Source organism: Lepisosteus oculatus, chromosome 27 (assembly GCF_040954835.1).
Source record: "Lepisosteus oculatus isolate fLepOcu1 chromosome 27, fLepOcu1.hap2, whole genome shotgun sequence".
NCBI classification, from domain to species: domain Eukaryota; kingdom Metazoa; phylum Chordata; class Actinopteri; order Semionotiformes; family Lepisosteidae; genus Lepisosteus; species Lepisosteus oculatus.
In genome coordinates, this window is record NC_090722.1 from 11379491 (window position 1) to 11406945 (window position 27455).

At 48.8% G+C, this 27455-nt stretch overlaps 3 protein-coding genes across 6 annotated transcripts; 1 reads left to right on the plus strand and 2 right to left on the minus strand.

The window, feature by feature from the left end:
• Positions 1-489: 489 nt before the first annotated feature.
• On the plus strand, positions 490-2597 carry LOC138225223 (alpha-tectorin-like). Its single transcript, XM_069184642.1, has 3 exons — positions 490-854; positions 1129-1415; positions 2427-2597. The coding sequence occupies exons 1-3, from the start codon at positions 552-554 to the stop codon at positions 2434-2436; spliced, it is 600 nt and encodes a 199-aa protein (XP_069040743.1). The 5' UTR covers positions 490-551; the 3' UTR covers positions 2437-2597.
• A 2691-nt stretch (positions 2598-5288) lies between these two features.
• On the minus strand, positions 5289-11513 carry tyrobp (transmembrane immune signaling adaptor TYROBP). Its single transcript, XM_015336485.2, has 5 exons — positions 11303-11513; positions 8747-8767; positions 8158-8298; positions 7545-7612; positions 5289-6375 (listed from the first exon to the last, which is right to left on the minus strand). The coding sequence occupies exons 1-5, from the start codon at positions 11349-11351 to the stop codon at positions 6319-6321; spliced, it is 336 nt and encodes a 111-aa protein (XP_015191971.1). The 5' UTR covers positions 11352-11513; the 3' UTR covers positions 5289-6318.
• Positions 11514-15255: 3742 nt separating this feature from the next.
• hcst (hematopoietic cell signal transducer) lies at positions 15256-25638 on the minus strand. 4 transcript variants are annotated; one of them, XM_015336489.2, is made up of 5 exons: positions 25439-25638; positions 21022-21105; positions 18168-18191; positions 17131-17262; positions 15256-16372 (listed from the first exon to the last, which is right to left on the minus strand). In XM_015336489.2, the coding sequence occupies exons 2-5, from the start codon at positions 21074-21076 to the stop codon at positions 16329-16331; spliced, it is 255 nt and encodes an 84-aa protein (XP_015191975.1). In that variant the 5' UTR covers positions 21077-21105; positions 25439-25638; the 3' UTR covers positions 15256-16328. The 4 variants fall into 4 exon arrangements, with proteins under 4 accessions (XP_015191975.1, XP_015191974.1, XP_006641640.2 ...); XM_015336488.2 differs by having other exon boundaries at positions 21022-21230; positions 25439-25632; XM_006641577.3 differs by lacking the exon at positions 25439-25638 and adding an exon at positions 24490-25398.
• Positions 25639-27455: the final 1817 nt, after the last annotated feature.

Below are 27455 nucleotides of genomic sequence, written 5' to 3' on the forward strand. Positions count from 1 at the left end.
TACAGCCTCGTAGCCTGATCAGAAAAACCTCAAAGCTTTCAGCTGTAAGTGGTTTGGTGGACCAGAAGTGTCACTCTGGATCCGAACTTCAATTCCCTTGCTCCAACATGATGACTGGAGATACAGTGGTGTAGGAGATGCTGATTTAATCTTGTTATTGAAGACCCCAGGGCTTTGTAAAAGTTAGCCCCAGTGTCCTGGCTAAACTCCACACTGGGCTGTACAGTCCTTCACCTTAAATGCTTCTCCATACTCCACCTGCTGCAGCAGTTCCTCTTGCCTCCTGCTGGTTGCTGTGAAGGCAGAGCCACTGGTGCAGCACGTCTGCTGTGCATCTCTCAGGTGGGGTTGTTCAAACTACTATAGTATTACATACTTTTTACACTTTAATACTGTGAAAGAAATGAAAGGATGAAAGGCGCTATACGAAAGCAGGGAACCACTGCTGATTGCTGGTCTCTGGCCTCCGACAGGTGGGGCAGTCAGTGGTCACGAAGGGCTGCTCTCAGAAGTGCACGTGCCAGCCCACGGGTGGGGTGGTCTGCGAGAAGATGCAGTGTGCCTCCGGGGAGCAGTGCAGCGTCCGGGAGGGCGTGCGCGGGTGCCACAAGCAGGAGGGCAGCTGCACGGTGAAGCCGGGGGCCCACCTCAAGTCCTTCGACGCCATGGAGGGCAAGATCGCCAGCGGCGGGGCCTTCGAGATCGCCGCCCTCTGCGACCGCGGCTCGGCGGAGTGGTTCCGCGTGGTTGTGGACGTGCGGCTGTGCGTGAAGGGCAGCCTGGCGGCCGCTGTGACTGTGTACGCCTTCTTCGACGACACCATGATCGCCGTCAACAACGAGCACCAGACCTGGGTGAGCAGGGGAGCATGGGAATGAGGACTGCTGGGAGCGTGACACGGCTCAGGAATTCAGGGGGCTGCTCGGAACGCGGGTCAGGCACGGAGATCCAGTCGACTGATTTTTTTTCGGTCTAGACGTAGTTGGGAGCTTACGAGCACTGCAAGAGGCTTGCCTGATCCCTGCCAGTGAGGTTTAACCCTAAAAAGTAACACGTTTCGCTACACTGAGAAGCGGGAAGCTAGGAAACGTGTCCCGAAAACGCCGCTCTTCCTCTCTCTCGCCGCAGGTGAACGGCAAGCAAGTGGCGCTGCCGCAGAAGCTGAAGAACGAGCTCTCCATCCACATCTCCGACAAGCTGGTGATCATCGAGAAGAAGTCGGCCGTGCGCGTCTCCTACAGCGTGACGCAGGAGGTGACGGTCGCCGTCAGCGCCCACCTGGCCGGACGCACGTGCGGGGCCTGCGGCAACTTCAACGGCGACGGCAAAGACGACATGGTCACGGCCGGCGGCAAGATCTCCGTCAGCGTGTCGGAGATCATCGACTCCTGGAGGGCCAAGGACTTCTCCGGCTGGTGAGGCCCGCGCCGCGCCCCGCCTCGCCGGAGCAGGGGATCGTGGGTCACCACAAGCCCGCTGCGGAGGGGTCGTCTCCATTGCTCACCACGGCAACCAGCAGGAACAGAAATTGAACACACCGTTGTACTGATACGGCAACTGTGGAGAACCCCCTGCAGCACAGAGCACATCGGGGGTGGGGTTAATGCCAAGTGCGTCTGGTGTGAGACTCATGTGCCTCGCCCTTCATAGACTGCGGACCCTGACGTTAGCACACAGCCCTGTCTGCGTGGTTTCGTGCTTCATATCTAAAGATATGGCGGCGGTAAAATATTTAACGGTAGTTCAATCCTTAGCAAGTGCGTTAAACACAGTCAGAGACCGCTGTTAACATGCACAAACCGCTCGTTTTAATCCTGTCTTACCGAGAGAGGGCAGAAATAAGCACGCGGTCCCCGAATTTCTGTTTTTGTACACCTGTCATTGGAAAATGAATATACCGCCATCGCAACCGGCGGCCACAGACACCGCGCTCACAACAGACAGGCCCGCGTCTGCGCATGAGCAGACCTCACGCGTCCCCGGGGAGCGGAAGGAGGGCTTACGGGGCGCATGCGCATTTCGGAGGGAATCCACGTGTCCGGTGTGGCACTGAACTGGTTACAACGTCTGTCCGGATCGGAGAAGGGCTCCGTAAAAACCCCGTGGTAGGGAATTTCGTTTCGGAGTGTTCCGTCTCCCTGTGTCATTGCACCCGTCCTGCGCGAGGCTTGTGAAGCCGCTTTTCCGGGAAGATCAATGTTATTTCGGTCGCGATTCGTCACTCGCCAGCACGCGCTGAGTCCTCCCTGTGAGCCGTTCCTGAACAGATGTTTTATTAAAGGTGAAGGAACGCGGCTTGTGAAAAATCACAACCGGCAAGACCACATGAGACACAAAATCGCATGAGCAATTTATACCATAGCTAGCACTGTTGGAACCCTGAAAAACTAATACATTTAAAATACTTTTGTCTTTTTTTTTTGCAGTGGCCTGTGAGATCCCGGAGCAGCTTCCCTAAAGAATTAGTCAGATGTGGAATGTCGGGTTTTTTTTTCTCGTGGGTTTACTCAATCAAGTTTCTTGTAAACAAGTTTGTTTAATTGTTTGTTAAATGCTCCTTCTGGTATACATTTTTTTTTCTTCAGACATTTAAAATATAAAATAAAATATATGCAAAAATAAAATAAAAGGTTGTTTTTAATTCTTCGTAAATATTGCGTGGTAAAGTCTCTGCCTTCACTCGGGTATATTTCCAATCGGTTTGAGTTGTGTCCAGTCGCTCCACAGCAGAGTTCCCCAGTCCTGCTCCTTGAGAGCCAGCCCAGGGTTTCTGTCCTGCTGATCTTGTAACGACCTGTATATTGTCTTAACTGACCAATTTAACAGCTCAGTTGGAACACCTGCAAACACACTGGCACTCCGGGACCAGGAATGGCCCCCTGTGCTGCAGGATAACTTTAATTCAAGGGTTCCTAATACAGGTCCTGGGAGATCCAGACCTGGTTTTCACTGCAGCTGAGCTCTTGAATTAAATCCTTAATTGAACCTTAATTGAAGTCACTTGATTAGAGGCGTTGCAAGGATTCTTTCTGTTCTGAGAAGTTCTGGATTTTAAGTTACTAAAGAAACCGAACAGTTAAAAAGGCAGCCCTCCGGTATGTGCAGAGACTGAACGCGAAGAGTTCAGTCTAAACCTGTTATCAGGTCTGTTCAGGGCTGAATTATTCTATCGAGCGCAGAGCTGAGTGGACTCCCTGCAGAACAGGATTACAGAGACTGATCCGACTGGAAACCAAACGAAAGATTTATCGAAATGCACAGACCGGGGTCTCCGACAATTAAATGGTAAGAAGATCAGAAGCCCACTTGTTTTACTGCGGTATTTTTTAAGAATAAAGATTTCTCAGTCCCGGAGGCCCAGCGTGCTGCGGATTCCCGCGGTTTGGACTGGGCTGTGAATTAACCGAGCCACGCGAGACTTCCGAGACCCGTAGTCGGTTTAAATTCAGATGTGCCCAGATGAAATGGACGCTTCTGTTTCTGCAGCGTCTTCCAGTATTAAAGAATAAAACTGGAAGCGCTTTAGTTAAGTCAGAACGAATAACAGAATTAAAGTGACACCTGCGTGTTATTAGATTTTCTGATCGTGGAGCATTGTAGAGGTTCTACATTTTAACGAAAGATATTAATTTGCACGCTGTAGAGCGCTCCCCAGCCGACTGATTGTTTTCATTGACCCGCTGTCGCATGAACGGATGTTTTCCGTACTACAGCCGTCGAATCACGTTTTCACGTTTAACGACCATGAGCCCTGATCGCGCCGTAGACACCGTCAAGTGCCCTACTGTATGACGAGAGATCGTTGTTTCATTTCTATTTGACTGCTTTCATCACAATAAAAAAAGAAACGCTTGCGGCTGAGCCTTTTCAAAAAGCAGAAGACGCGATTTATCAGAGCAGCAGGAAGCGACGGCGACCAAGGTCACTTTCAGAACTCTTCTTGGTTGTTTTTTTTTGCTCTAAACCGACCTTCTTCTTTCAGAGGGTTTTATATAGGGCTGCACGTGGCGGACCGCAGGCCAGCAGCAGATTAAAACGACTCGATTCGCCGCCTCGTGCCCTGGGGACGGGTCGCGGGACAGTTCCAGGCTGAGCACGAGCTCGGCCTCCCTCGCCCAGCCCAGTTCTGCAGTTCACTTCTAACTTTTATTTAACATCACTTTATCTCAAAGAAAAAATAGTCTTTCCCTGGTCGATCAATTGGAGCTGCTCACACAGCGGTTAGTCCGCATTGCTGCTGGCAGCGCTGGGGCCCTGGGCTCTGTTCCAGGGGTTCTATCTGTGAGGAGTTGGCATGTTCTCTCTGTGTTTGTATGGCTTTGTGCTCCTCCAGTTTCCTCCCACAGTCCAAAGACATGCTGGTGGGTTAATTGCTTCTGAGAAGACTGGCCCTGGTGTGAGTGAGTGTGTCTGTGTGTGTCCTGTGATGGACTGGTGTCCCGTCCCGGGTGTGTGAGTGTGTGTGTCCTGTGATGGACTGGTGTCCCGTCCCGGGTGTGTGAGTGAGTGTGTCCTGTGATGGACTGGTGTCCCGTCCCGGGTGTGTGAGTGTGTGTGTCCTGTGATGGACTGGTGTCCCGTCCCGGGTGTGTGAGTGTGTGTGTCCTGTGATGGACTGGTGTCCTGTGATGGACTGGTGTCCTGTCCCGGGTGTACCCTGCCTTGCGCCGTTTGCTTGCTGGGATAGACTGCAGTTCCCCCATGGCTCTGATCTGGATAAAGTGGTTAGAACATGGATGGATCACATGTTGACATTCATCTGGACCGTCAGGCTTATCTTTGATAGGGAACAGTGCGGCACTGTGACCCTTTGCATTGATGGAGTTTCTGAAATGCCCACTGGCCAAAATATTAGGAACTAACTACCACAGTGGGGCCCTGCAAGCAGCTCAAACAGGATGTGGCCATTATTCCTCAGCATTCCGAGAAACCCGAAGTCCCTGCCCCATCTCCACAGTTCCAATATGAGGGACTGAACTGCACGTCTGAGCCACTTGCACATTTTTCAGTGGCATTGAGGTTGGGGGCTGTTCTGGGCAGGAAAGGGGTTGAAAGTTCTTCCTACCTGCTCCCAAGCGAATCACGCAAGATCAGAGTCTGCTCTGAGCCTGTCCATTTGAGTAGGGCGAGGTCCTAATAATTTGGCCAGTAGCTGCATAAGCAAAGCAACAATGGGTCTCATGTTACACAAACAGTAACCGGATAGGTGCCTATCAGTACTGCAGAGTGGTGTCAGTCTGTTCAATGAAAGATGCACTTTCCAAAGAAAAGAGCCTTCTCAACAACTGTACTCTTCATCTTTTATTGTGAAAAACAAATTTGCTTTGGATGAAACTGCTGGAAGAAGTGAAAGCTAGTCTGATGTACAGGAAATTATTTATCTTTAACAAATTGGGGAACCATGCAAAAATTTGAAATGGAGTCACAATTTTTACTGTAGAGAATTTAGAAGTGTTAACGTGTCCTAAGATGTGGCTTTTCATCTCCAACAATCTGAAAACTCTTAACAGATGAAGTCCAGGTATTGTACTTTAACCACAGTACTTTAACCACTGGGCCAGCTGTCCTCCGGTTGCAACAGGACTGGACCTGAACCACTGGACCAGCTGTCCTCCTGGTGTAACAGGACTGGACCTGAACCACTGGACCAGCTGTCCTCCTGGTGTAACAGGACTGGATATGAACCAGCTTGACCAGCTGGATTCCAATTTTAATAAATTGGTCTCTAAAAATGATAAATAACAGGAATATAAAGATAGAATAAAAATAGCAATATTGTGCTGCGATTTCCTCTAAGATTATAAAACAAGTGTGTAGTTAAATTAATTACAGACCAATTTAATGCAGTTTTGCTTAAAGAACAATTTGATAAATATATACACCATACTTTAGAAATAAAATATTATTCGGCAATAATGAATAAAACAACAGTTAAAAACATTACTGAAAGACTACAACTATTCAACAAATATATTACTATTAGAAAATATTGTGATTTTTTTAAATGTCATGTAACTTTAAAATGTTTTCTGTACTGCATTGAAGTTTCCTGTAACTTCCTTTGGCATTATTTTTTGGCATTATCTAACCTGCTACAATAGCATTGAACTAATTCCTAGATCCACTCAGTCCAAATGAGTTTTTGAGAAGCCTCTACATTCTCTCAGGATCATGGCTCTGGAGTGTTTGTCCCCCTCCTGGGCAAGAGAGGAGAATGTCCAGAACAGCAGGTTTTAACAAACTCAGGGCTACAGGGAACCAAAAATAATTGCTCCTTGGTCTCTTGCGTCTGCACACGGCTCTGCCTCGTGGACATTCCTATTTGTCCACACGTCTGAGGTCACTGTAGATGTCGTTCCTGACGCCCTGCAGATCCTGTTCAGACACACACAGACGTGAAGTGAGTAAGAAATGAAACAGCACTGAGAATTAGAACTTTAAAACATGCATCTGCAAGCCCATATTCCAGAGAAACACAGGCTCGTCTGTTCCTGTCCACGTCTGCGGGACTGAACCGAGCCAGTTACTGTCTTCATGAGTCCGGATTCACAAGGTTCATTGTCCTAAACCGTCAGGACTCGCAGAGCTCACAGACACTGACTGCAAACTCTTTTCAAACGCCTGAGCCCCTCAGGCTTCCCCAGGACCAAGAGCTCTGTGTGAGCTAGGTGCCTTTCATTAAACAGCAATGGACCAAAAAAAAAAAGAATCACATCTGCTTTCAAACCGTTAAAGCAGAGAAAGAGGAACCAGAAGTAGCCTGCATCTGCTGCTGGAAATTTATTCCGGATAAAGAAGCCACGTCTTTGTGTGGTTTAAACCTTCTGATTTCTCTCTCAAAAAAAAAAACGCAGCTTGTTAAATTCCACAACTCTAAACTTTCCACGCTGTCAAGCACTGAGGACTTAAAGGGGAACTACAGAACCAGCCTCTGCGATGGTTATTAAATCTCAGGTAACAAAATAAATTAATTGATGATATTGCAAAAGATTTCGAACTAAGCAGAAAACCATGAACTTTGTGAAAGTTCATGCGGATTGAGATGTGAAGTGACCCTTCCTGCTCACTAGTCACTGTGATGACTAACGTCCTGTGATGTACGAGCAGATAAGCACAGGCTGTGGAGCAGATAGTTCACCACAGAAAGGTTCCAGTGTGATCTGCATGCAGCGTTAAGACTGCTTGTTTACAGTGTCACAGGGCCGCTTCACCTCACCGGAAGTCTTATTGCCTCGTTCTGAAACGCAGAATATGGTGCTGTGCATACCGGGAAATAGTCTTTTTCTGTGGTGTGAATTGGAGGTTTTACAAATTACAAGCGTTGAAGCTCCCCATTAAAGGCAGGAGCAAAAAAAACAGTGATTTCCTCCAGTAAAACCTCAGTCTGGTTACAGAACCGTATGCAAGTGGGAGACCTCCTGGCACCCATAGCTCCAAACTCACCACCTGGAGGACGCAGGCATTGATCCCCCTATCTCTTGCATGCCAAGCAAGCGCTCTACCATTTGAACTAGACCCCAGCGGAAAAACTGAACTCGTAGTACCTGATATGTTGATTCTGCGTCGTCCTTCACTTTTCTACTCGCTGACATTGATATGTTTCCCTTGGTTGCTGCCACAAAGAGAGAGATGGAGGGAGGGAGAGAGATGGGGTTTGGGGGTACAGGGATCAAGCCACACCACAAGAGAACTGTTAGGATACAGGTATAGACAGTCCCCTTATATCCATCTCTATAGCTTTGTAAACACTCTCCCAGAGAATGTTTAGAATATAGGAACAGCAACTAATTTAGTGTGCATTGTGGGAATGAATATTAAGTAGTTTATTACCTACAGCACTACACTAGATAGACCCCCCTGTAACTTCTCTTTACTGCTTGTAACACCTCACCAGTCTGAGAGCTAGCTGGACCACATATTGTTGTGACTTTTGATGCACACTCTTCAGTTTAGGGTGAAATTTAAAAGGATTGTGGATTGTGTGCACAGATATTATACAGTGTATATATATATGTGAGTGTAAAGGCTACTGTGGATGATTCCTACCTATACTTACATCACCACTGTCTTCTGTGGGATGCAAAGTGCTGTAGAAATGGAAGGAATTATTACTATTAAAGCTGGTCCATACAAATAACGTAACTTTCATGCACTGACCTTGCAGGGCTTCCAGGTGGTTCTTCTTCATGCGAGAGACGAAGCAGAAGACGGAGAGGGCGATGAGGAGGGTGAGGATGATGTCGCCCACGATGATGCCCACGATGGTGCCAGAGGCTAGGTGATAGCACGATTGGCAGTCTGAAATGGAGAAGGAGTGAGGGAGAGAGCGGGAGAGGGGAGAGTCTGTTTTGGCTTCCTGAAGTCACTCAAGCCCTATAAGAAAGCCACGAAGTCTGCTGCTTGATGGTATGTTTCGAGAAGCCTGGAGAGATATTTTATGTTGCTGTTCATGCAGATCCCTGCATAAACAAGGAATCATACCATTTCCTACAAGAAAAGGCTTTTTGGACTGAATGGTGTATTAATTCTTGAATTAATTGATGGACTTTGATAAATGCAAATGTTTCTGAGACCCTTTTAGATATCGTAGTAAGAAACAGCAACATGCAGGAGAAAGAAGAGATGACAGGGGGCAGATACGGAGATACGGAGAAGGACATGCAGAGATGGCAGAGGGAGAGATGTGCCTGGTCATCGTCGGACACAGGTGCTGATAAAGACAAGAAAAATACAATAATATACTCACTTTCTTGTCCAACCACAGGACCTGGAGGAAAAAAAAGAAATAAATACCAGTTAATAAATATGGCTTCAGACTCCCGTCCATCCTTCTCCGGGTGGTGTGGTGGTCGAAAATGAAGCCAGACTATCCTGGAAATGGAAAGGATGAAGTTGGAACATCTGAAAAGGGAGAGAAAGAAAACGAGGAGAAGGAGGGAGAGCATAGAAGACTGTTGGGATCACTAGTAAGGAGTCATTCGGCACTTCTAGCCCGGCGGGCGGTTAGTAGTTAATTGATTCCAGCCAACTATTTCTTGAAAGAAAAACCGGGTTTTGGCTTCAACAACTTTGGTGGACAGCTTGATCCACACTCCTACCACTCTTTGTATAAAGATATGCCTCCTGTTCTCAGTTTTAAATGCACTTCCCAGCCCTTTCCACCTGTGTCCCCTGGCTCAGTTTAAGAGGTTGTCTGGCTTGACTTTGAGGGTTTTGAATACTTGTGTGAGTTATTTAAGACTGTAAAGGCTTAGTTTCTCCAGCCTGTCAGTGTAGGACATTCCTTTTTATCATGAAATGTATCAGTTTCTCTTCTCTGGACATGTTCCAGAGCAGCAGTGTATTTTTATAATGTGCCAACCAAACGTGTACACAGTATCCCTAATCAAGCCTCACTAGTGCTTTATACAATTTAACACAACATCTCCTGTTTTAAAGATGCACGCGATGTGTCAGCTCAAACACCCAGGTGCTTTTCAAAGGCAGCTTCTGTTAGATCAGCGGTTCTCATTGTGTGTTTCTGCTACTCACAGGGGTCTAATTGCATCTCTGCTTCGCTCCAACTAACCAAAAAAGGTCAGAAGAGCAGGCCAGCAGACGATCTGGCAGCGGAAGAGCATGAGATACAGGGGAGCACTTTGGGGTATCTCGAACACATCAGCTCGCCCAGCGGTACCCAGGACTCATCTGCAATTCGCTTCAAACCTGCGACTTTGATGCCCGTTTCTGTCTGTGGGCAGTACATAAATGGCCGTGCAAGAATTGTTTCTGGTACTGGAGGGCGCCCAGCTCAGGGGTCTTTTTATATGCGTGGCAAAGTGCGAGTCTGAGACATCATGCCCACTGACAATGGCCTTGGTCTGCGGGCTCTGCTGGGCTTCCTTCCTGAGATTGCACAGGTTGCACAAGAGTGCAGAAACTGGGCCCACCATCAGAAGGACACTGACGTTAATTAACAACACGCCCTGCTAACACAGGGCACAGTCCTGGACCCTGCTGTCAGAGGCAAAACCTATAAGAGAATATCAAAAAGAGAGAGGAAAAAATAAAGTTGTCCTCCATAGCTGGTGGGATAAAAAAAGATTTGGGAAAGGGGGAGGATTCATTAAGGCTCCCCAAAAATGAATTCTGCAGTCTCTTCCTACCCCTGCACCCCACCCCAACCCCCAGGCCTCCTGTGCCTTTGGGGAGCTCCGGAGCAGCCTATCCCAGGGGTGCTCATGGGCCGGGCGAAGAGTTTTCACTGGGCTGGGCGTGAGGGCGAGGGGACCCCGCTCGGCTCCGCTGTCGCCTCACGATCCGGTTTCTCAGCCTCAGCTTTCGCCCAGTCCGCTGTCGCCATGCCTGCGAGCAGCAGCGGGGTTTTTTTGACACAGGAAATCGTGCTTCTCTTGCCGCTCTGCAGAGAAGTGCCATTGAGACACAAGTTCAGATCTTCAGGATCCTGCTGGTCTTATTGCTTCTGCGGCAGTTTGAAAGTCAATGTCATGCCAGGCAAAAGCTGCCGGATGGGTTAGGCAATTGAGGTTGAATGGGGCCGAGCTCAGGGACACAGGACTGCGAAACTGTTCGCGGTTTTGCTGCACCTGCCACCCGAAGTGAAACAGTATTGTAATATTTCCTCTACCAAGTCAGGAGATGAAAATCAGGCCACAGTCCTAGTTCCCCATTTCTGAAACAGGAATGCTGTTGCCTGAAGCCTCTTGCATGTGCTCTCTCAGTGTGTGTACAAGCACCCAAACAGATTTCACCGGCCCCTTTCAATACCGAACCTCGTCCACTCTAGACTTTCCTGTCAGCACTTATACACATTTCTGGGGGATTGTGACTAAAATCCTTTACGTGTACATCTCTCACAATTCACAACCATATTCAGCTTTTCCCCATCTTCCATATTTTTCAGCTTGCTCCGCTTTATCTATGGGATATAGCCGACAGATTCCACCTTGCCTGGGGTGAACAGAAACTTTCACAGGAGAGGGAACAAACGATCTCCAATAAAACATAACTTTATGGAGAAAATAGAAACAGTACCTACAGAATTAGACACCAACAACACACACACATAATAAAGGTGCAGTAGATAATTAGAATCTGTATAAAAGGTCGTTTAACACTTAGTGATTTTCTGTATACTCCCTTTTTGGTATGATGTGTTTCTGTTTCTTCTTGTTTGTAGGTGTCAGAAAAGGAATATTGTAAACATCAACATCACTACAGTCCACTATTTCACAACAGCATCATGCGACGCAGAGCCTTGAGCTGAAACAGGAGGCCAGACTCGTCAGGCGGAGAGACTTACCCAGCAGCCCAGCCAGGGGGGTGAGGACACAGAGCCATCCGCGGCCCATCGTGGACGGGTCAGCACCGGTCCGGCCCAGAGCAGAGGAGAGGGGTGGGTTCTGAGCTGGGCGCTGCGCTGTCCGCTGGGCTGCGAGAGGGACTGGCCGGCCCCAGGCTCTGTGACAGAGTGCCAGGAACCCCTCCTGCTCAGGGCTGTGACATCACAGCGTGACCACTGTACTCACACCCGCCCCCACCCACACACACACAGCCGACTCGCTGCTCTGTCTCTCTCTCTCACACACACACTCACGCTGTCCTGCTGCTTCTGCTTCTGCTTCATCTTCCAACTGGACGCCGCTTTTCTCATGTTCGGCCTATATCCCTGTAACCAGCTGCTCTCCCCTGTAGAAGAGTGTCGATCGTCACAATACCCAGAGTCAGTGCGCTGTTACTGGCAGGAGAATTGACAAGGGGGGTGTGTGGGGTCTTCAGAGACTCACCAGCGTTACTAACGGGTGTTTGCCATGTGCTCCTGTTGTTTCAGGCCTGATCTTCAGTTTAGTCAAGAGCCACAAAGTCCCAGGGGTGACAATGGGCATGCAGAAGAAATGGAGAAGGATACCAGCCCACAGGAAGCTGGAGGTGCACTCTGAAGGCGTCCCTTTAGAAAATGAGGCTGTGTTAAAAGCCAGGCGAAGATGACGGTCAATAATGAGAGCTGCGCTGGGCAGCCATGGAGAGTACAAATAAGGAACTGTGCACTTTCCTCTTGCGCCGTCCCTGCCAGAGGGGGCCTGGAAAGAAAACCGAAAGAACAAGAAAACACAGACAGCACACTTGTAGACATGTTGGGTTGTGTTTGTTAGCTGGAGCAAGTCTCGCACACCCACATCCCGAGTCAAGGCCGATAGACAGCCTGGGAAGCAGTAACTGGCCAAGCTCCACAGCGCCCTCCTGTGGACTGGAGCGAATCTGGCCTAAACCAGCTGTCTGCTGGTTTATCTGGACCAGTTTAACAGCTTCTCCCAGCTCTTCAGGTGCTGCTGCGTTTCCAAAGCTCTGGAAGACGCTGATCGTGAATTGATCATTACTTGACTGATCGATACGAATATGAAAGGAATGAACATTACCAGGGTTAGGAGGTGCACAAACAGGAGCTGTGGATGCCACAAGTGCAACCTCGTCTCATGAAATGAAAGTGAATGAAGATGTAATGTGCAGAGTATGCGCTACGCCTCTGTGTCCGGAGATAAGGCCAGAACCCACCTATCAGGATGGCCATCGAGACCTGTTCTTGTTGTCAAGGTGACTGCCCCGTGCGCAGGACATTTATTTAGGTCGCTGCAGCTGTGGTTAAGCGTTGCCACGGCTACCAGATGCACCGCGAGAGGGTTTCCGTCCAGAAGAATGGCCCAGGTGCGAGCTGCCTCCCTGCAGAAACCACAGTCCGCAGAGGCTGCTCAGGACTGGGGTTAACCCTTCGTGCACCAGCACGGCGGCCGCTGAGGGCCCCCAAAGATACCCCACAAGACACCCCAAACCAAGTCAACACACAGCCTGCTCCAGGGCAGAGTCTTAGCACATGCACATCCATCTTAACTGTTGGATTGGTCCTCCTAATCAGTTAATGAAGGAAATAAAGAGGCTGTTGCTACAAAACTTTGCAAAGTAGGGGATTAAATACCCGTCTCTGTCTTCTGGTGTTTGAACTTTTCTTCCTCTTTGATGACTGATCTCTTATCCGTACTCTTGCTCTCTAGATGCATCTGTCTAACCTACACCTTGGACAATCCTGAGTGGCGTCTGTAACCAGCCGAAGACCTGGGCAGCTCTGAAGAGCTGTAATCACTCGTGCAGCCAGTAAGTCTAACACGTCTAACAAGTGGAGAGCCGACTGTGTGTTACTATGGTTTGCGCAGTTCTAGAAAGGGTGACAAAATCACAGTCTTTGAGGTGCACGCACAGTGCTTCTCTTAGAGAAGGGTCACAGTTGGCTCTGGTTCAGATGTGCTCACTCAGGAGCACTAGGGGGTGTTGTTTTGCTGCAGTATGATCAATCTGCATGTGGTGGCTCCAGAGAACATTACTAAGATCATAAGACACAAAAAAAAATCTAAATTATTATTTAGAAAGCTGCATGAAATTATATTTATGGAGGATTTTCTGTGGGCAGAAAAGCATTGCTCAGACCATTGGGCCTGGAGATCTGTAGGTTTCCTTCAGCCCATGCTGTTACCTGTAAATACCTAATTGAACTTAAATTATTATATGATTTGCTTAATACTGTTTAGTCAGATGTAGGGAAGAAAATTCTGAATGAGCTAATCAAACCTTAAGGAGAAACTGCATAAAGATCTTTGTGCATAATCTGTTGGATAAAATGCACTGTAATTGGAGTATTATTGGTGAGCACTAAGTGCAGAAAACAAATCTGCAAGCAGATCACAGACGCTAAATAGCACTAGTGACTAACAGCCCAGGAAGCTTCAGTGTCAAACCTGAATGCCTCATATTACTGGGGTCCTGGGTTCAATTCCAGACCCGGGGTTCTGTCTGTGTGGAGTCTGTATGTTCTCCCTGGGTTCACATGGGTTTACTCTGGGTGCTCCAGTTTCCTCCCACAGTCCAGAGGCATTCTGGTGGGTTAAATGGCTTCTGTGAAAACTTGCCCTGGTGTATCTGTATGTGTCTGTGGCTGTGTGTGTCCTGTGATGGACAGGCGTCCTGTCCAGGGTGTCCCCTGCCTTGTGCTGTTCCTCGCTGGGTTAGACTCCAGCTCCCTTGTGACTCTGTACTGGATGAAGTGGTTAGAGAATGGATGGACCCCTAGCAGCAGAACGGAGAAGACTGACCTGCAGAAGTATGCTCAGCGCTGAATGACCCCCTGCTGGCTTTGAGCCGTCCGTCTTCATGTCTGAACGAGAGATCAGTGGGCGACCAGGAGCCTCAGGAAACTGAGCAGTGGAGGGGCCTGTTCAACAGCCTCCTCAGCCCGGCAGCCAGGGTAGAGGAGGTAAATGTCACCCAGCCTGCCCGAAATGAGTCACTAAAGCAGAGACCGCAGAGCGTGGTTTTTATTTCCATGGCTTATCGGCTCGATCGCCAGCACTGCTAGCATCCCTGATACAAACACAGAGGAGTGCTTCTGTCCCCCAGTTTCACAATGGAGAAACAACAGGCAGAACGCAGAACTGCTCTTTTTATTCCCACACACTCTCGCCTTTATCAGGAAGACATCGGACAGCATCTTTAAAAAAGGTCACTTTTTTTGTGACCCTGCTGATTACATGGTTGTGACCCCTCTCCTAAAGTTCTTTGAAACGTTAATTGGCCTCTAGGAAAACTGGCCCTGGTGTCAGTGTCTGTGTGTCCTGTGATGGACTGGCCCTGGTGTGAGTGTGTGTCTGTGTGTGTGTGTCCTGTAACGGGCTGGCCCTGGTGTGAGTGTGTGTGTGTGTCCCCTGTGACAGACTGGCCCTGGTGTGAGTGAGTGTGTGTCCTTGTCTGTGTGTCCTGTAAAACTCTGCACAGGTTCCAAATTAGTGACTGTTTAGCTCAATTAAGGATTCAGTTACATAAAGAGCCAACTCAACTACAGAGGCAGCCATGTCACCCTGCAACCCACAACTGAGAACCCCCTGAAGCCCAGGAGGGAGACTCCTGGGAAAGCTGAGGCTGCTGCTGCTGGAAGACGTGTTAATGGGACCAGCAGGGGGCGCTCACCCTGCAGTCTGTGTGGGTCCTAATGCCCCAGTATTGTGACGGGGACACTAGACTGTAAAAAGGCACGGTCTTTTGGTCAGTGTAAGCAATTATTATAATTATTATTATTAAAGAGTGGGTTTGGAATGAAACAAAGCAGATCTGGGGTGTCACCTAAGTTGGGAACCCCTATTCTAATCCACACGTGGAGAGCGCAGAACCACCAAGCTCTCAACCAACATCAAAAGATAGACACAGAATCGTACCTCCAAAACATATCACCTTTTTTTATTTCAACAACAAAAATATAAAAATATTGGATATATAGGCACACAATACATCCCAGTGCACATAAATATTAAAAGTAGAATTTGAATTAAGTACACATTTGCTGAAAAATAAAATAAAAGTTAATTAAAATTAATTAAAGATAATTAATAAAAAACATATTTGCAATTATATAATGTTAAAAGATTCATCTGGAAAAAAGCATCCAGATCTTCCCTCCCAAAAACCAGGCTCTTGAGACAGATGATTGTAGCAGTTTGTTCTCTTAGCGATTTGGAAGGAGACACCAACACCAGTTTGATCTCCAGACTGGGAGACCATTCAAGCAGCAGTGTGGAGGAGTGGCTAGGGCTTTGTGGCACTGGGGTTGTGGGTTTGAATCCCAGCTAGGTGACACAGCTGGTGTCCATGTAGGCACGGTGCTTCATACAGATTGCAGCAGTGAAATTCACAACTGTTTCAGGGGAAGAAGGCTTCGGTGTTGTCAGTTTTAATGCCTTAATGTGGTCAGGAGGTTTATATGAGGCAGCTGGGGAACTAAATTCACAGAACCTGATTTTTGGGAGATCCTGGACATCTTAAAGCGTGGGAATGAGGAGCTCTGTGTACCTACTGTATGGACACTGTGCGGTGCAGAGGAGAGAAAGAGCCGGATCACGCCTCTTATAAAGTGAAACCATACAGAATGCCTGTAGTTGCAGCTAGCTGTGTTTGTTCGTGAAAGTACTTGTGAAAGTAGATAATACACAAACGTGGATTTTTCAATATGTCTGTCCTGTTTCTTCCGTCATTTTTATTTAGTAAACAAAATCCAAGGTGGTCCAAAATCAAGCAGGCTTCTGCTTGAGAACCGATTAGAACCGAATTGGCTGTATTTACTGATGAACTGATTTTGAACAGAATCTTCAGGTTGGAAAACCTGACCCTTGTGCCACTGCAGGGTCACTCCAATGTAGCTGAATGGGAGTCTGGTGCTGGGAGCTGGACGCCAAGTCAGTGTCAGTGTGGAGGGCTGGACAGAGGTTGCGATGACCAGCTGGCGTCACAGGCTGTCAGGCCTTGACATTCGCCCTGACATTCATGTAGACCTTGTCCGCTGTTAGAAAACACAGACGTTGTGTTGGCGTTAGTCAGTGCTAGGTTAACAGTCTTGCGCTATTGTAATTGGTTGGATATTGAAGAGATTGGTTAATTCCCTCCTCACTATCAAGACAGTTGCCTCCAAGACTGGACTCCCAGGTACATTCTTGGAAGAGCTCACACAGAACCAAAACCTGCCATCACACTTCAAAGGGCTTCAGTCCAATTTCCTTGGGTAGACTGAAGTTAAAATCTCATTTGTTCATCAATATCAATATGCATATCTTCTCAAACAACTGTTCCTTCACATAATTTACACTCTGTTGAAGCTGCTAGGTGTGCTTAATTCCGGAGAAGGAATTCTGCACTCCATGTTTTCAATTCCAGGTTTAGGAATTCCATGTCCAGTATTGTTAGGGATTCCCAGTCTGTTGAAACTTGTAATTTGGAAACACATGACTATTCTTTAGCTCACTTAATGAACTAATTCTAAGTTCTAAAGGTGTCATGAAAAACAAACTAATCACACCAGGGCTGAGCAGGTTCCGGTCCAGCTCGGCCTCAAGGAAAACAAATCAGCCTGTTGTTGCCTTAACTGGGCCAACTCAAGGACGAGTGGGAGACCTGGAAAGCTTGCAGACACAGATCAGACACCCTGGGGGTCATGAGTTTGTCTTTACTTGTCACTGTTGTCCTAATGTGAAGAGCTCTTTGAGTTAAGTAAATCTGAAAGGCGCTATATAACTCCAATGCCGCGGCCTCTCGCTGCAGTACCTTGCTCACGCTTGTGTCTCTTCCGACTGGCGCAGTAATAGACGGAGATGACGATGAGGACGGTCAGCACCACGTCGCCTGCTATGATGCCCACCATGGTGCCTGGCTCAATCTTATAGCAGTGCCCGCAGTCTGGAGAGCAGAGAGAGAGGGAGAAAGAAAGGCCTTTCTTTAGGAAAGTTTAGAAACATCCAGAGTCAGCAAGAGAAGTTTGCAAACTCCTCCTAAAAAGATGCCAGTTGAGGCCAGATTATCAGGAGGGCTCGAATTTCTGAAACATACAGATGAAGCCAGACCCCTGGATGACTTTAAACTCCTTAGGGAAAGAAAGATATGATGGCACACCTGGAAGGTATGAGGAGCTGCTTGCAGGACCAAGGAGATGAGGCATTACTCTACCCATCATTCTCTACATTCCATGTTCTAGTAATCTGGGATAACAAAGGCAAACCTCTCTCGTGAGGCCAGGTTTCTGTTTCACTGAATCTGCGCCTAGTTTGTTGTGTGGGGCGGGGGATCTCTCAGACTGACTGGAGATGAAACTGGGCCAATGTCTGACCTTTGAGCTGGAGGTGTTAGGGAAAGTCCTCGCTGGCTTGGTGCTGGGCTTTCTGGTACGGCCTGTGATTTAGAAGAACCCTTAGGATCGAGAGTGCCGTCTGGTCTTAACACAGAACTCTAGTCTGAGAGAGATGAAATCCACTCGTCCTCTGATTCCCTGTATCAAGCTCTTATATATTACCCTCTGTGAGAACAGTTACAAACAATAGGACTGTTCTGGCCTGTTTGGAAGTCAGTAGCTGATTTTTCCCAGGACTTTTTCCAGCCATTTTGTGAGAGAAGCCAGGGTATGAGCTTCAACAACATGGCTGGGGCATTTGTTCCTGACTCCCACCACCCTCTGTGTAAAGGGGTTCCTACTGTCCTGATTGGAGGACCTCATCCAGTTGTGTCAGGAGAGAAGCCAGAGTATCAGCTCACCAAGTAGCTCATTAATTTGGGGGCTTAAAAGAACAAAAAAAAATGAAAACACGCACCTACTTTCCCATAATCCTCAGATGCTTGTCGGGGAACAGAAAGAAGGGGAGAGAAAGAGAAAAACATAATGGTTAATCACAACTTCTTGACAGAAGCAAAACTATTCCTATATTTCAAGGGAGACTTTTCGATCTGTTTCCATACAGGGATGCGAAGTAGAAAGCAAGCTTGGGCACATTCGGAAGATTTCTTCACAAGGGGTTGTGGGAGTTGGGATCCCACTGCCTAGCCATGTGGTTGAAGACGACTCCACCGGATCGTTCAAGAAACCCCTTGGTGGAATTCTGGGATCACTAAGCTGCAGGAGACTGAACAAGCGAGATGAACCCAGTTCCCTGCTCACGGCTGTTACTGATCTTGTGCTCTTCTGCTCTGAAACAGGGCTGGGACATCACAGGCTGTTTCCAGGCAATCTCTGCCTCAGCCAAATGACTCCTCTTTCCAGTCTGTAACGTGACAATGTGCAGCAGCCTGCAGGGACTGAAGCAGACGGTTGTGCCGAAGGTTTGAAGATGCATTATGGGTACTGGCCTCTGGACCACATCTTCTTCTTGGTGTGAGAAACACTCAGGGATCCGAGGCGCTCGAGGAGGGTAAGAAAATCGTTTAAACCTCACGGTTTCCTGCTTGCGCGTGTGGGAGGCTAGCTGTAGCGACTGCGGTATTAATCCATTGCTGGGACGTGCTCATCCCGTAGTTCACACAGAGCAATCTGCTTAAAAACAAGCGCACACTGATGTGAAAAACAGGCTCCCAAATCTGTACACTCCCTGACCCTGGCAATCGACCCATCCCTGTGGTCAACCAGGTGCCGCGCTGTGTGGGCGCTGGGCAGTCCAGCAGGGGTCATAGGTCATGCCTTATCTCACCGCTGTATAATGACTGAATAAAATTAAAACTACCTCATACTAAAGGAGGTTTCTAAACAGTTTATTAAGTTGTGTGGCCAGAGCTCCAGAGGCCTATATAGATGGTTATAGGGTCACGTTCTCAAGCTGTCATGCTGTGGGGCCGGGGATTCTACCCCCGACTCCCCGGTTCAGCCTCTCGTGAAGACGGATATCGGTCCTGAGGGTCCCCCTGCTCCAGGGGGGAGCCACACAGAGGAAACAGGACTGATGATGAGGGTCAAGTGTGGACCGCACCCCTGCATTAAATCATCTGCACGGAAGAAATACCCCAAACCAAGTGAAGGTCAGTCAGCCAGATCATTTCAGCCAATTGTGTCCACAATAACAACATAACATAACAATAACACAATAGCAATTTCTTCCCTAAAGGACTGGTGTAAATTCATCAATTGTCCTTCTAAACTGACACCTCAGGGGTGACCTCTGGATCTCTGCTGGACTGGCCAATGCCTGGATCAGACGTTCAAAGATATTTTTTCCTTGTGTTGCATTTGTCCCAGGCTTTTTCTTCCTTGTCTCGCTCTGTTTTCTGGGCCAGAACATGGACATGGGTGAAATATTCTAATTCCTCATGCGAAAATGTCACCACGGATTACGGAAACGCTGACGCATTTCGAAACTGCTCTCTTGAGCCCGGCTGGCTGCACCGAAGTGGAGAGATCTGGAGGCAATGCACAGTGGGAAACCGTTTTTTGCGCCTCTGTGCCGTGTGCACAAATTTCCTGTGTTAGGGAGATGCTGTGCAGCAGTGGTGGGGGGCGGGGGGTCTCTGTTGTCGCTCAAGCTGCAGGGTGCAGAGAATTGCACACACACACGTATCTCAGCCCACCCCAATCTCCAACAGTTACACTGCCACCAGCACCAAACACCACACAACACCCTGCGTCTAAGCAGCCTGCAGGAATTAAACCAGCATTCAAGTCCTCGACAAATCACCCCATTTCCCAGCAATCAACGAACACTTCATAATTTCTCATTCCCAGAGGAGCCGGAGCCTATCCCAGCAAGCAACAGGTGCAAGGCGGGATGCCAGTCTGTCACAGGACACACACAGACACACACGCATTCACACCAGGGCCAGTTTGTTTCCAGAAGCTAATCAACCTACCAGGGAGGACATGCAAACTCCACCCAGATAGTACCCAGGGCCTCAGTGCTACAAGGCAGTAATGCTGACCACAGTGCCACCATTTTGCCCTTCCTTAAACTCATCTTTGCACAAAAGGTCCAACTTTAAAAAAATCATATATGTCAGGAACCTTTGGAAAGAAAACCTATCTCCCTTCAGGGCTGTTTCTCTGAAATCCAACCCAGTCGTTACCAGGTCTGGCATCACAATATCCTGTGTCTGTTACATGACCATACTGTTGTTATTATTTTATCCTTACATAATGAAGAACAATTTTTCATTGCTTTTTGTATCGTATACCCACTCTATTTGGGAGGGGGGACTGGGATTGTTTAAGACTCAGCCAATGACTTGTAGCCATAAAGGAGGGGAGTGAGGACCTGCAGATACACCCCTCACACACCCACCCGATATTCCTCTCTTGTAGCCCAGTGAGCCCCACAGTGCCCTGTGACAGAGCTGGCCCCTGCTGCAGGAGGAGAGCGTCTCTCATCTCTCTCTGCAGCACTCCCAGCCTGACAATTACCCCAACATCCGACAGCCCCATCTGATCAGTGCCTGACAGTGCAGCAGGAGAGAGAGGGAAGCTGGTCAGGAGAGCAGAAGTGACCGCAGGTGCAGGTGCAGTTTGGTGGGAAGGCTGAGCAGCTGCAAAGCAACAAGGTCATGAAAGCAACCTGCTGCCAGAGGCTTTGAGTCACTCGCGCCCCCCAGACAGGAAACCACTCGGAGTGTCAGGGGTGGTGGTGGGAGGGGCTGTGACACAGGACTGGAACCTCTCTCCTCTCTCTCGCTGTGCATTTTCACACTTACCACACAGGCACACGGGCAGGAGAGCGAGGAGCAGCCACAGGGCTCTGTCTTTCATTTCCGGCGTCAGTCAGTCAGCCAGCCCACCTGTCAAAACAAACAGCCGCTTACAGATTCCCCCACACGGGACAGCAGAAGAGAAACCCAGCCGACGCCAGGAGCTACACGCCGCGCTCCCCTTCCACAGCACTCCGATCTGCTCCGGGTTTTACCTAGAGCGAACACAAAAACAAAAAGCCTTTTATCTCATTTACCTTGAAGTAAAATAGGAATATGTCAGGGTTGAAAGTGGCCTGCAAAATAGGATTTAGGCGTTGTGTTGATCTCTATCTTTGAGGGGTGGGGGTGTGATCTGAAACTAAACCAACATCCACTGGGCCTGGGACCCCAGAGGTTTCTCCCACTGGGGTGTTTTCCTCTCCTCAGTGCCCACACAGTCCACTGGTGCTGTACAGTATTGTCAGCTGCTGCATAATTCCGTGAAGAACGTTGTGGTAAACCGTTTGTGTGAAAGGTCCTGTGGCAACTCAAGACTGATTCGTTGATTGATTGATTGATTGATTTCAACAAATTTCGATTATTGTGGGCAACTCCAGGCCTGTTCTACAAGATTAGGTCACCTTCACAGAACAGGAAGTGGATCTATTCTGTAGAATATTTACAAGACACCACGATTTGTTTGGGACTCTCAGTCGCCCAGTCGTTGTAGATGATTGTTTCTTGTGTAAATGGTGTCAAGGACATCCTGCTGTTGCTCCCGAACTGTTCTGAGTGACGGTTTGTGCCAGCAACCCTGTCTCCAGATGCACCACCCTGAGTGCTGACACTGCACTGAGACTCATCTGCCACTGGAGGGTGCTATGGTTTCTGCTACACACTGAATAAAAGGAAGGAAATGCATTTTCAGTGGCACAAAGTCCCCCCCTGCACATACATCACAATTCCAAATAAAAGTGGGAACCGAAATCTCCACCAGTTCCTCAAATATGAACATTGCGAAATCTGTGTTCCTTAAACCCACATCCTTGTTGTTTCACGTTAAGAACTGCATGAATTTCCCCAGACACATCCCTGCAAGCCTCCTTTAATCAGGTAAGTCTAATTCTCCTTTGTAATGATGGCGCACATGAGCAAGATTGTAACAGCAGCATCTCACCACCAGCAAACTGAACCTGTAGCCCTCTGGTCTCCGGTTCAAAGTCCTGACTCCTTCTGATGTGTAAAAGGGACGAAGGAATTGCAATCCTAGTGTGCAGTGGTGAGGTAACCAGGGCTGCCGACTCTCAGCTCCTGGATTCTGGAATTTGTTCTAGCCTTGGGCACATTCTGGGTGGAGTTTGCATGCTCTCATTACAGTCCAAAGACTGTGTGTGTGAGAGAATGAGAGTGTGGCCTGTGATAGAATGCTGTCCAAGATAAAGTATTTACTGGATATTTATCCAGATTGGGCTCTGGATCACCACCTGCCTGCATTGGACTATACAGCTAATTATATCATTTCATTAACCATTTAATGCATAAATGGTTTGATTGATAGATTGATTATTCATTGCTGTTCCAATTATCAAAAACTTCAGGACTCAGCACAAATAAATAAAAAACTGCTTCTGAAAAGAGGAGAAAGAAATTAACCCCCGGTACACTGTCTGCCTGGGTTTGCAACAGAAAAAAGGTGATTAAACAGCAGTCAGAGTGACTCACAATACAGCATCTCAAAGCTGGGCTCTGACTGAAACAGAGAAACTGAAGCATGCCAGGGAAATACAAGTGGCGAACCCACATTTAGGCAATTACAGGCTTTTCTCCATCGAATTTCCGTGTGCCGTGACCCTACTTAGGATGGGCTCTGTTACTGGAGTACTCAACCCAGTGCTACGGGTGATGAACTCCTGCGCTTTCAAACAAACATCTCAGACAACCTCTGCCTGTTTACATGCCTGTTAAAAGCCACAGTCTGGTAATGAGCCTGCCCACATCTAGAAACCCGTCATCATTCATGAATTGTTCCACTGACCCACTCAAACATATGAGTAATACTCTCACAGCCTATAAGAAGGTTGCTTTGTGCTGAATTCATTGGATGCCAAGCAGCACAGATGGACAGATTGAGAATGTGTGGACATGTTTATACACCCCAGCCAGAATACTGGAATATTCTCCCTCCACCACTGAACATTGTCAGGGGCCTCGCTGGAAGCCACACTAACAGTGCAGGTTGGGCCCTTTCCATCCATCTGTTTTCTGACTGCTTCACCAAACTCAGGGTCACAGGGGAGCTGGAGCCTATCCCAGCAAGCAACGGGCACAAGGCGGGGTACACCCTGGACAGGACACCAGTCCATCCCTGGACACACACACACACAATCACACCAGGGCCAGTTTTCCCAGAAGCCAGTCAACCCACCAGCATGTCTTAGGAATGCAGGAAGAAACCGGAGCATCTGGAGGAAACTCACACAAACATGGGGAGAACATGCAAACTCCACGCAGACAGCACCCCAGATCTGGAAGTGAACCCAGAGTCCCAGCACTGCGCGGCAGCAATGCTGACCACTGCAACACTGAGCCGACCTGGAAATTTCCCCATCTTATCCCATGTTCCTAGCGGGACTCTCAGCTTGCAGGAGAGCCCATGAAGAGGGGGGGCCACACAGGTTTTGGTCAGCTCTTCGCAGACACAGTGGCTTCCAGTGTTCCTAATAATCTGGCCAGAGTGCAACACAGCGTGGCTTGTAAAATAAATATCCCATGTAGACAAGCCTGGAGATCTTACCAGCACCTCAACAGACAGGGTTATGTTTTTTCCCCCGACACATGAAGACTATTAAAAACACGCCCTATTCCCAGACTCCTGTTGTCCTATTGCGCTGTGATCTCTCAGGATTTGAAACCAATCGACCAAGGCCACTGAAACCCCACGCCCAGTGACCAGCCAGGTGGTGCAATCAACGAACAAGACATCGCTCCTGTTCTCTCGAAGGAAGAGGGGTTCTCCTATCCTGTCCATGTGTTTAACAGGTTAGTCAGACGAGAAGACCTGCTCCTCTACCGCGACGGCCCGCGGACCGGAACGACCCGGGGGCAGTGCCGCGCTCCAGGGTCCGACAGCATCGTGCCGCTCGTGTCCTCGGCTCGCGGGGCAACAGACGCCACCTGTGCGACTGGTGGATTCAAACTGGAGCGCAAACAGCGTGCGATTCGAGAGCAGCGCTGCGGGCTCATCTTCTTGTGCAATTCGGCCGCTCCCCACCTGCGCCACCGCGGAGCAGCTCGGCACCGTGCTCCCGGGCAGCACTCACACCGATTAAAACCCAGGGACGAGCATCGCAGTCCTGCTCCAGCGCCGCGGCGTGTTTATCACCGGCCAGGCGATATCAGCGCCAGTCGGCTGCTTTAGAACAGGCGCTGCGGGAGTGGAGGGGGGGGACAGGGAGATGAAGAAGATGAAGGAGGAAAGTCAAACGTCCTTACCTCAGGAACGCGCGAACCCTTGGACCTGTCCCGAAGACCTGCGCTGCCCGACTGACTAACCCGCTGCCTCCCTCCTCGCCTTTAGCGCGTTGTCAGTGACGTCATCCTCCTCGACCCCCCCCTCCCCCTCCAGAAGGCGCCCACCCAGAGAGCGCTCCGCTATTGCCGGAGCACAAGGGCGCTGCGAGGCGTATTTGACAGAAAGAACAAGGTCGTCTTGTCGCGCAAAAAGATTTCACTTTTTCACTCTTTGTTTTGGAACGGTGATGATAACGGCGCCGTTGCAGCCGGTTCCCCGCTCTCGCCAGACTCGAGCTCAGCAGCTCACCTGTCCCGGGGGGTCGTGGAAAGGGAACTCAGAGGGAGGAGGGGCGCTTTTCAAACCGCTCTCCTCGAGCCGGTCCGCCTCCGGCAGCGCCGCAGTGATCTTTAATCGACACGGACGTGTCTCGCCAGTGAAAGAGCGAAGGGATGGCATCTCGGGCGCGAGCAACAGACCGTTTTAACGAGGCGTCTCCGGCCTGTTCCGCCTGGACTGGAAACCGACACGTAAACTGGGTCTTAGTCCGGGATCTCTAAAGCTAGTTTTGGATAGAACTAAAAACGCAACGACATCGACGTGTTTCGTGTTTCACTTATAGAGCGCCTGCAAGAGCGTTTCGGCATCCCGAGGCGCTTTACAAGGCGTCCTCGGCGAGAGAGGAGAGAGCTCACGACGAGCCGCAGCGGACGGAGTGCTCGGTGACTGCAGAGCTACGCGGAACGTAATCTCAACAGGCAATCTAGGTGGACGTTGTGATAAATTGTTGTTGTGCGCAGTTAACTAGGAAAGCGAATGGACCTCGTTAGTTTGCCTGCAGAACCGGTCCAGTTCGGACTGCAGGCGGCCTTCGCTACGTTTACGAAATACAATAGTATAGTTAACAGCGTTCTGCTGACAGAAACATACCAGCAATTAGCATTCACTAACACCTCTCAGGCGGCTATAAAAAGACAAAGGCAGTTGAGCCCGATTCAGACTTTCCATCCCCAGCAGGGCGACAGCAGCTCTCTGGTACTCTGCCACCTCTCCGAATTCAAGAGATACCATTTCCTCCGACTGCGCAGAAGAGCACAGAGCGCCTCTCGAGTGTGAAACCACAACACATCGCCACGCACGCAAACCTTTCCGATTTTATCAACAAACGAGAAATCAACGTCACTTCCAGGTATCCCTGTGTGAAACATACATTACAATCGATCAAATCTTCGATACAGACGTGTATATCTCAATATCTCTTCTGTCTGTGTAGTGCATGATTCGACCAGTGACAATAGAGGGAAATGTTTGGGTTTTTTTATCGCGGCTGCACTAATGCGTTTCGTTTTCTTTAAAACACCACCAGCCAGTTAAAGATCATGCGTTCCTCTACAGAGCGTTACCAGATGACGAAGACTTTGCTTCAGCGATTCAGCAGGTCACGTGTTCAGTTAAGGCTCTAGACTCTGCCTGTTTTGTCCCGATTGATTCCAGAGCAGGGTGCCCCCTGGGCGGAGCCTGCATGTTCTCCAGCCGCCCCGCTCTGTGTCCTCCAAGGTGTCCCGGTTCACCCCCGCTCTCCCAGGACGCGCTGTGGGCAGGTGTTCCGCAGATCCAACTGTCAGGAGAAGCAGTCTCCTCATTCTGTCAGGGATACTCCCAGCCTGCCACCTGGATCAGCAGCTGTAGCTCCTCGTCTTCACTGTCTCGGGTGCCGATTAGTTATCTGAACTTCTTCCAGAGAGCAGTGTTTTGTTTTTTTTGTCCCAATCGGCTGCTCATTGAAAGGCCTCCTGAAACTGCCATTGATGTGGCCCATGAGGACAGTAGTTGTGACGCATTGGTCTCTAAACACACTGAGGAACCTCAGAGATCCCCTGAAACAGGCGCTGCACGCGGCCGCCAGAGAGGAGGCGCAGCGCACGTACCTGCACCTAATGAAGCCCTTTTGGCGCGGTGCGCCGCTCTTTGCCTTGTGCGATTTACTGGTTTTGAAAAATGGAGGATCAGTGTAAACAAAACCTGCGCTTGGCAACTGTGCAAAAACACCCTGATCCTCCGCAGGAGAAGGGGTAGAAGAGCTCTAGAACCGAGCTTTGGAGAACTACTGGCTTCCCCTGAGGCGGGCAGACCCAAACTACTACTGTCCTTCTAGTACAGCAGTAAGTTGGAACTAAAGACTCACTCCGGCTACTTGAATCAATACCTTTGTTGCCACCTAGTGGACAGAAAGAAGCACTACATTGCGAACAGGGTGTCGCCTATGAGGTCACCCAGCCCGCGGGCTGTAACAACACCTCGTTGTTGTCGTTGTTAATCTGTGTCCCCTGGCTTTCATTCCAAATGAGCTCCTCATCAATTAAGGTTATAGGACGACGTTGCGCACAAGTGATCACATTACTCAGGTTTTGAATCCTCCTGCTCACTGTGCTCATCCTTAAGGCCCTACATGGCTTAACAGTGAGGCATTATTATTATTATTATTATTATTATTATTATTATTATTATTATTATTATTATTATTATTATATTATAATAGTTTTAAACTAAGGGTCAATTCTACACTGAAGAAATAGTAATAATAATAATTGCTTACACTTATATAGTGCTTTCCTGGACACTCCACTCAAAGCGCTTTACAGGTCATGGGGATCCCCTCCACCAATGGGTGATGTGACGGCAGCCATAGTGCGCCAGTCCGCTCCCCACACACCAGCTCTCAGTGGGGAGGAGAGCAGAGTGATGGAGCCAGTTCAGAGATGGGGGTTATTAGGAGGCCATGATACAAGGCTTCGGCTTCACGGTTTTTACCACCTACATTTCGGTGTGGAATTAACCTTTACTGTTTTCTATGTTGAAGTGGAATTACCTGTAAATTATTCATCATCCCGGAGACTAAAGGAAAGAGGGTAAGAGTTCAAGTTTAGGACCCGAGGAGAGTTATTGC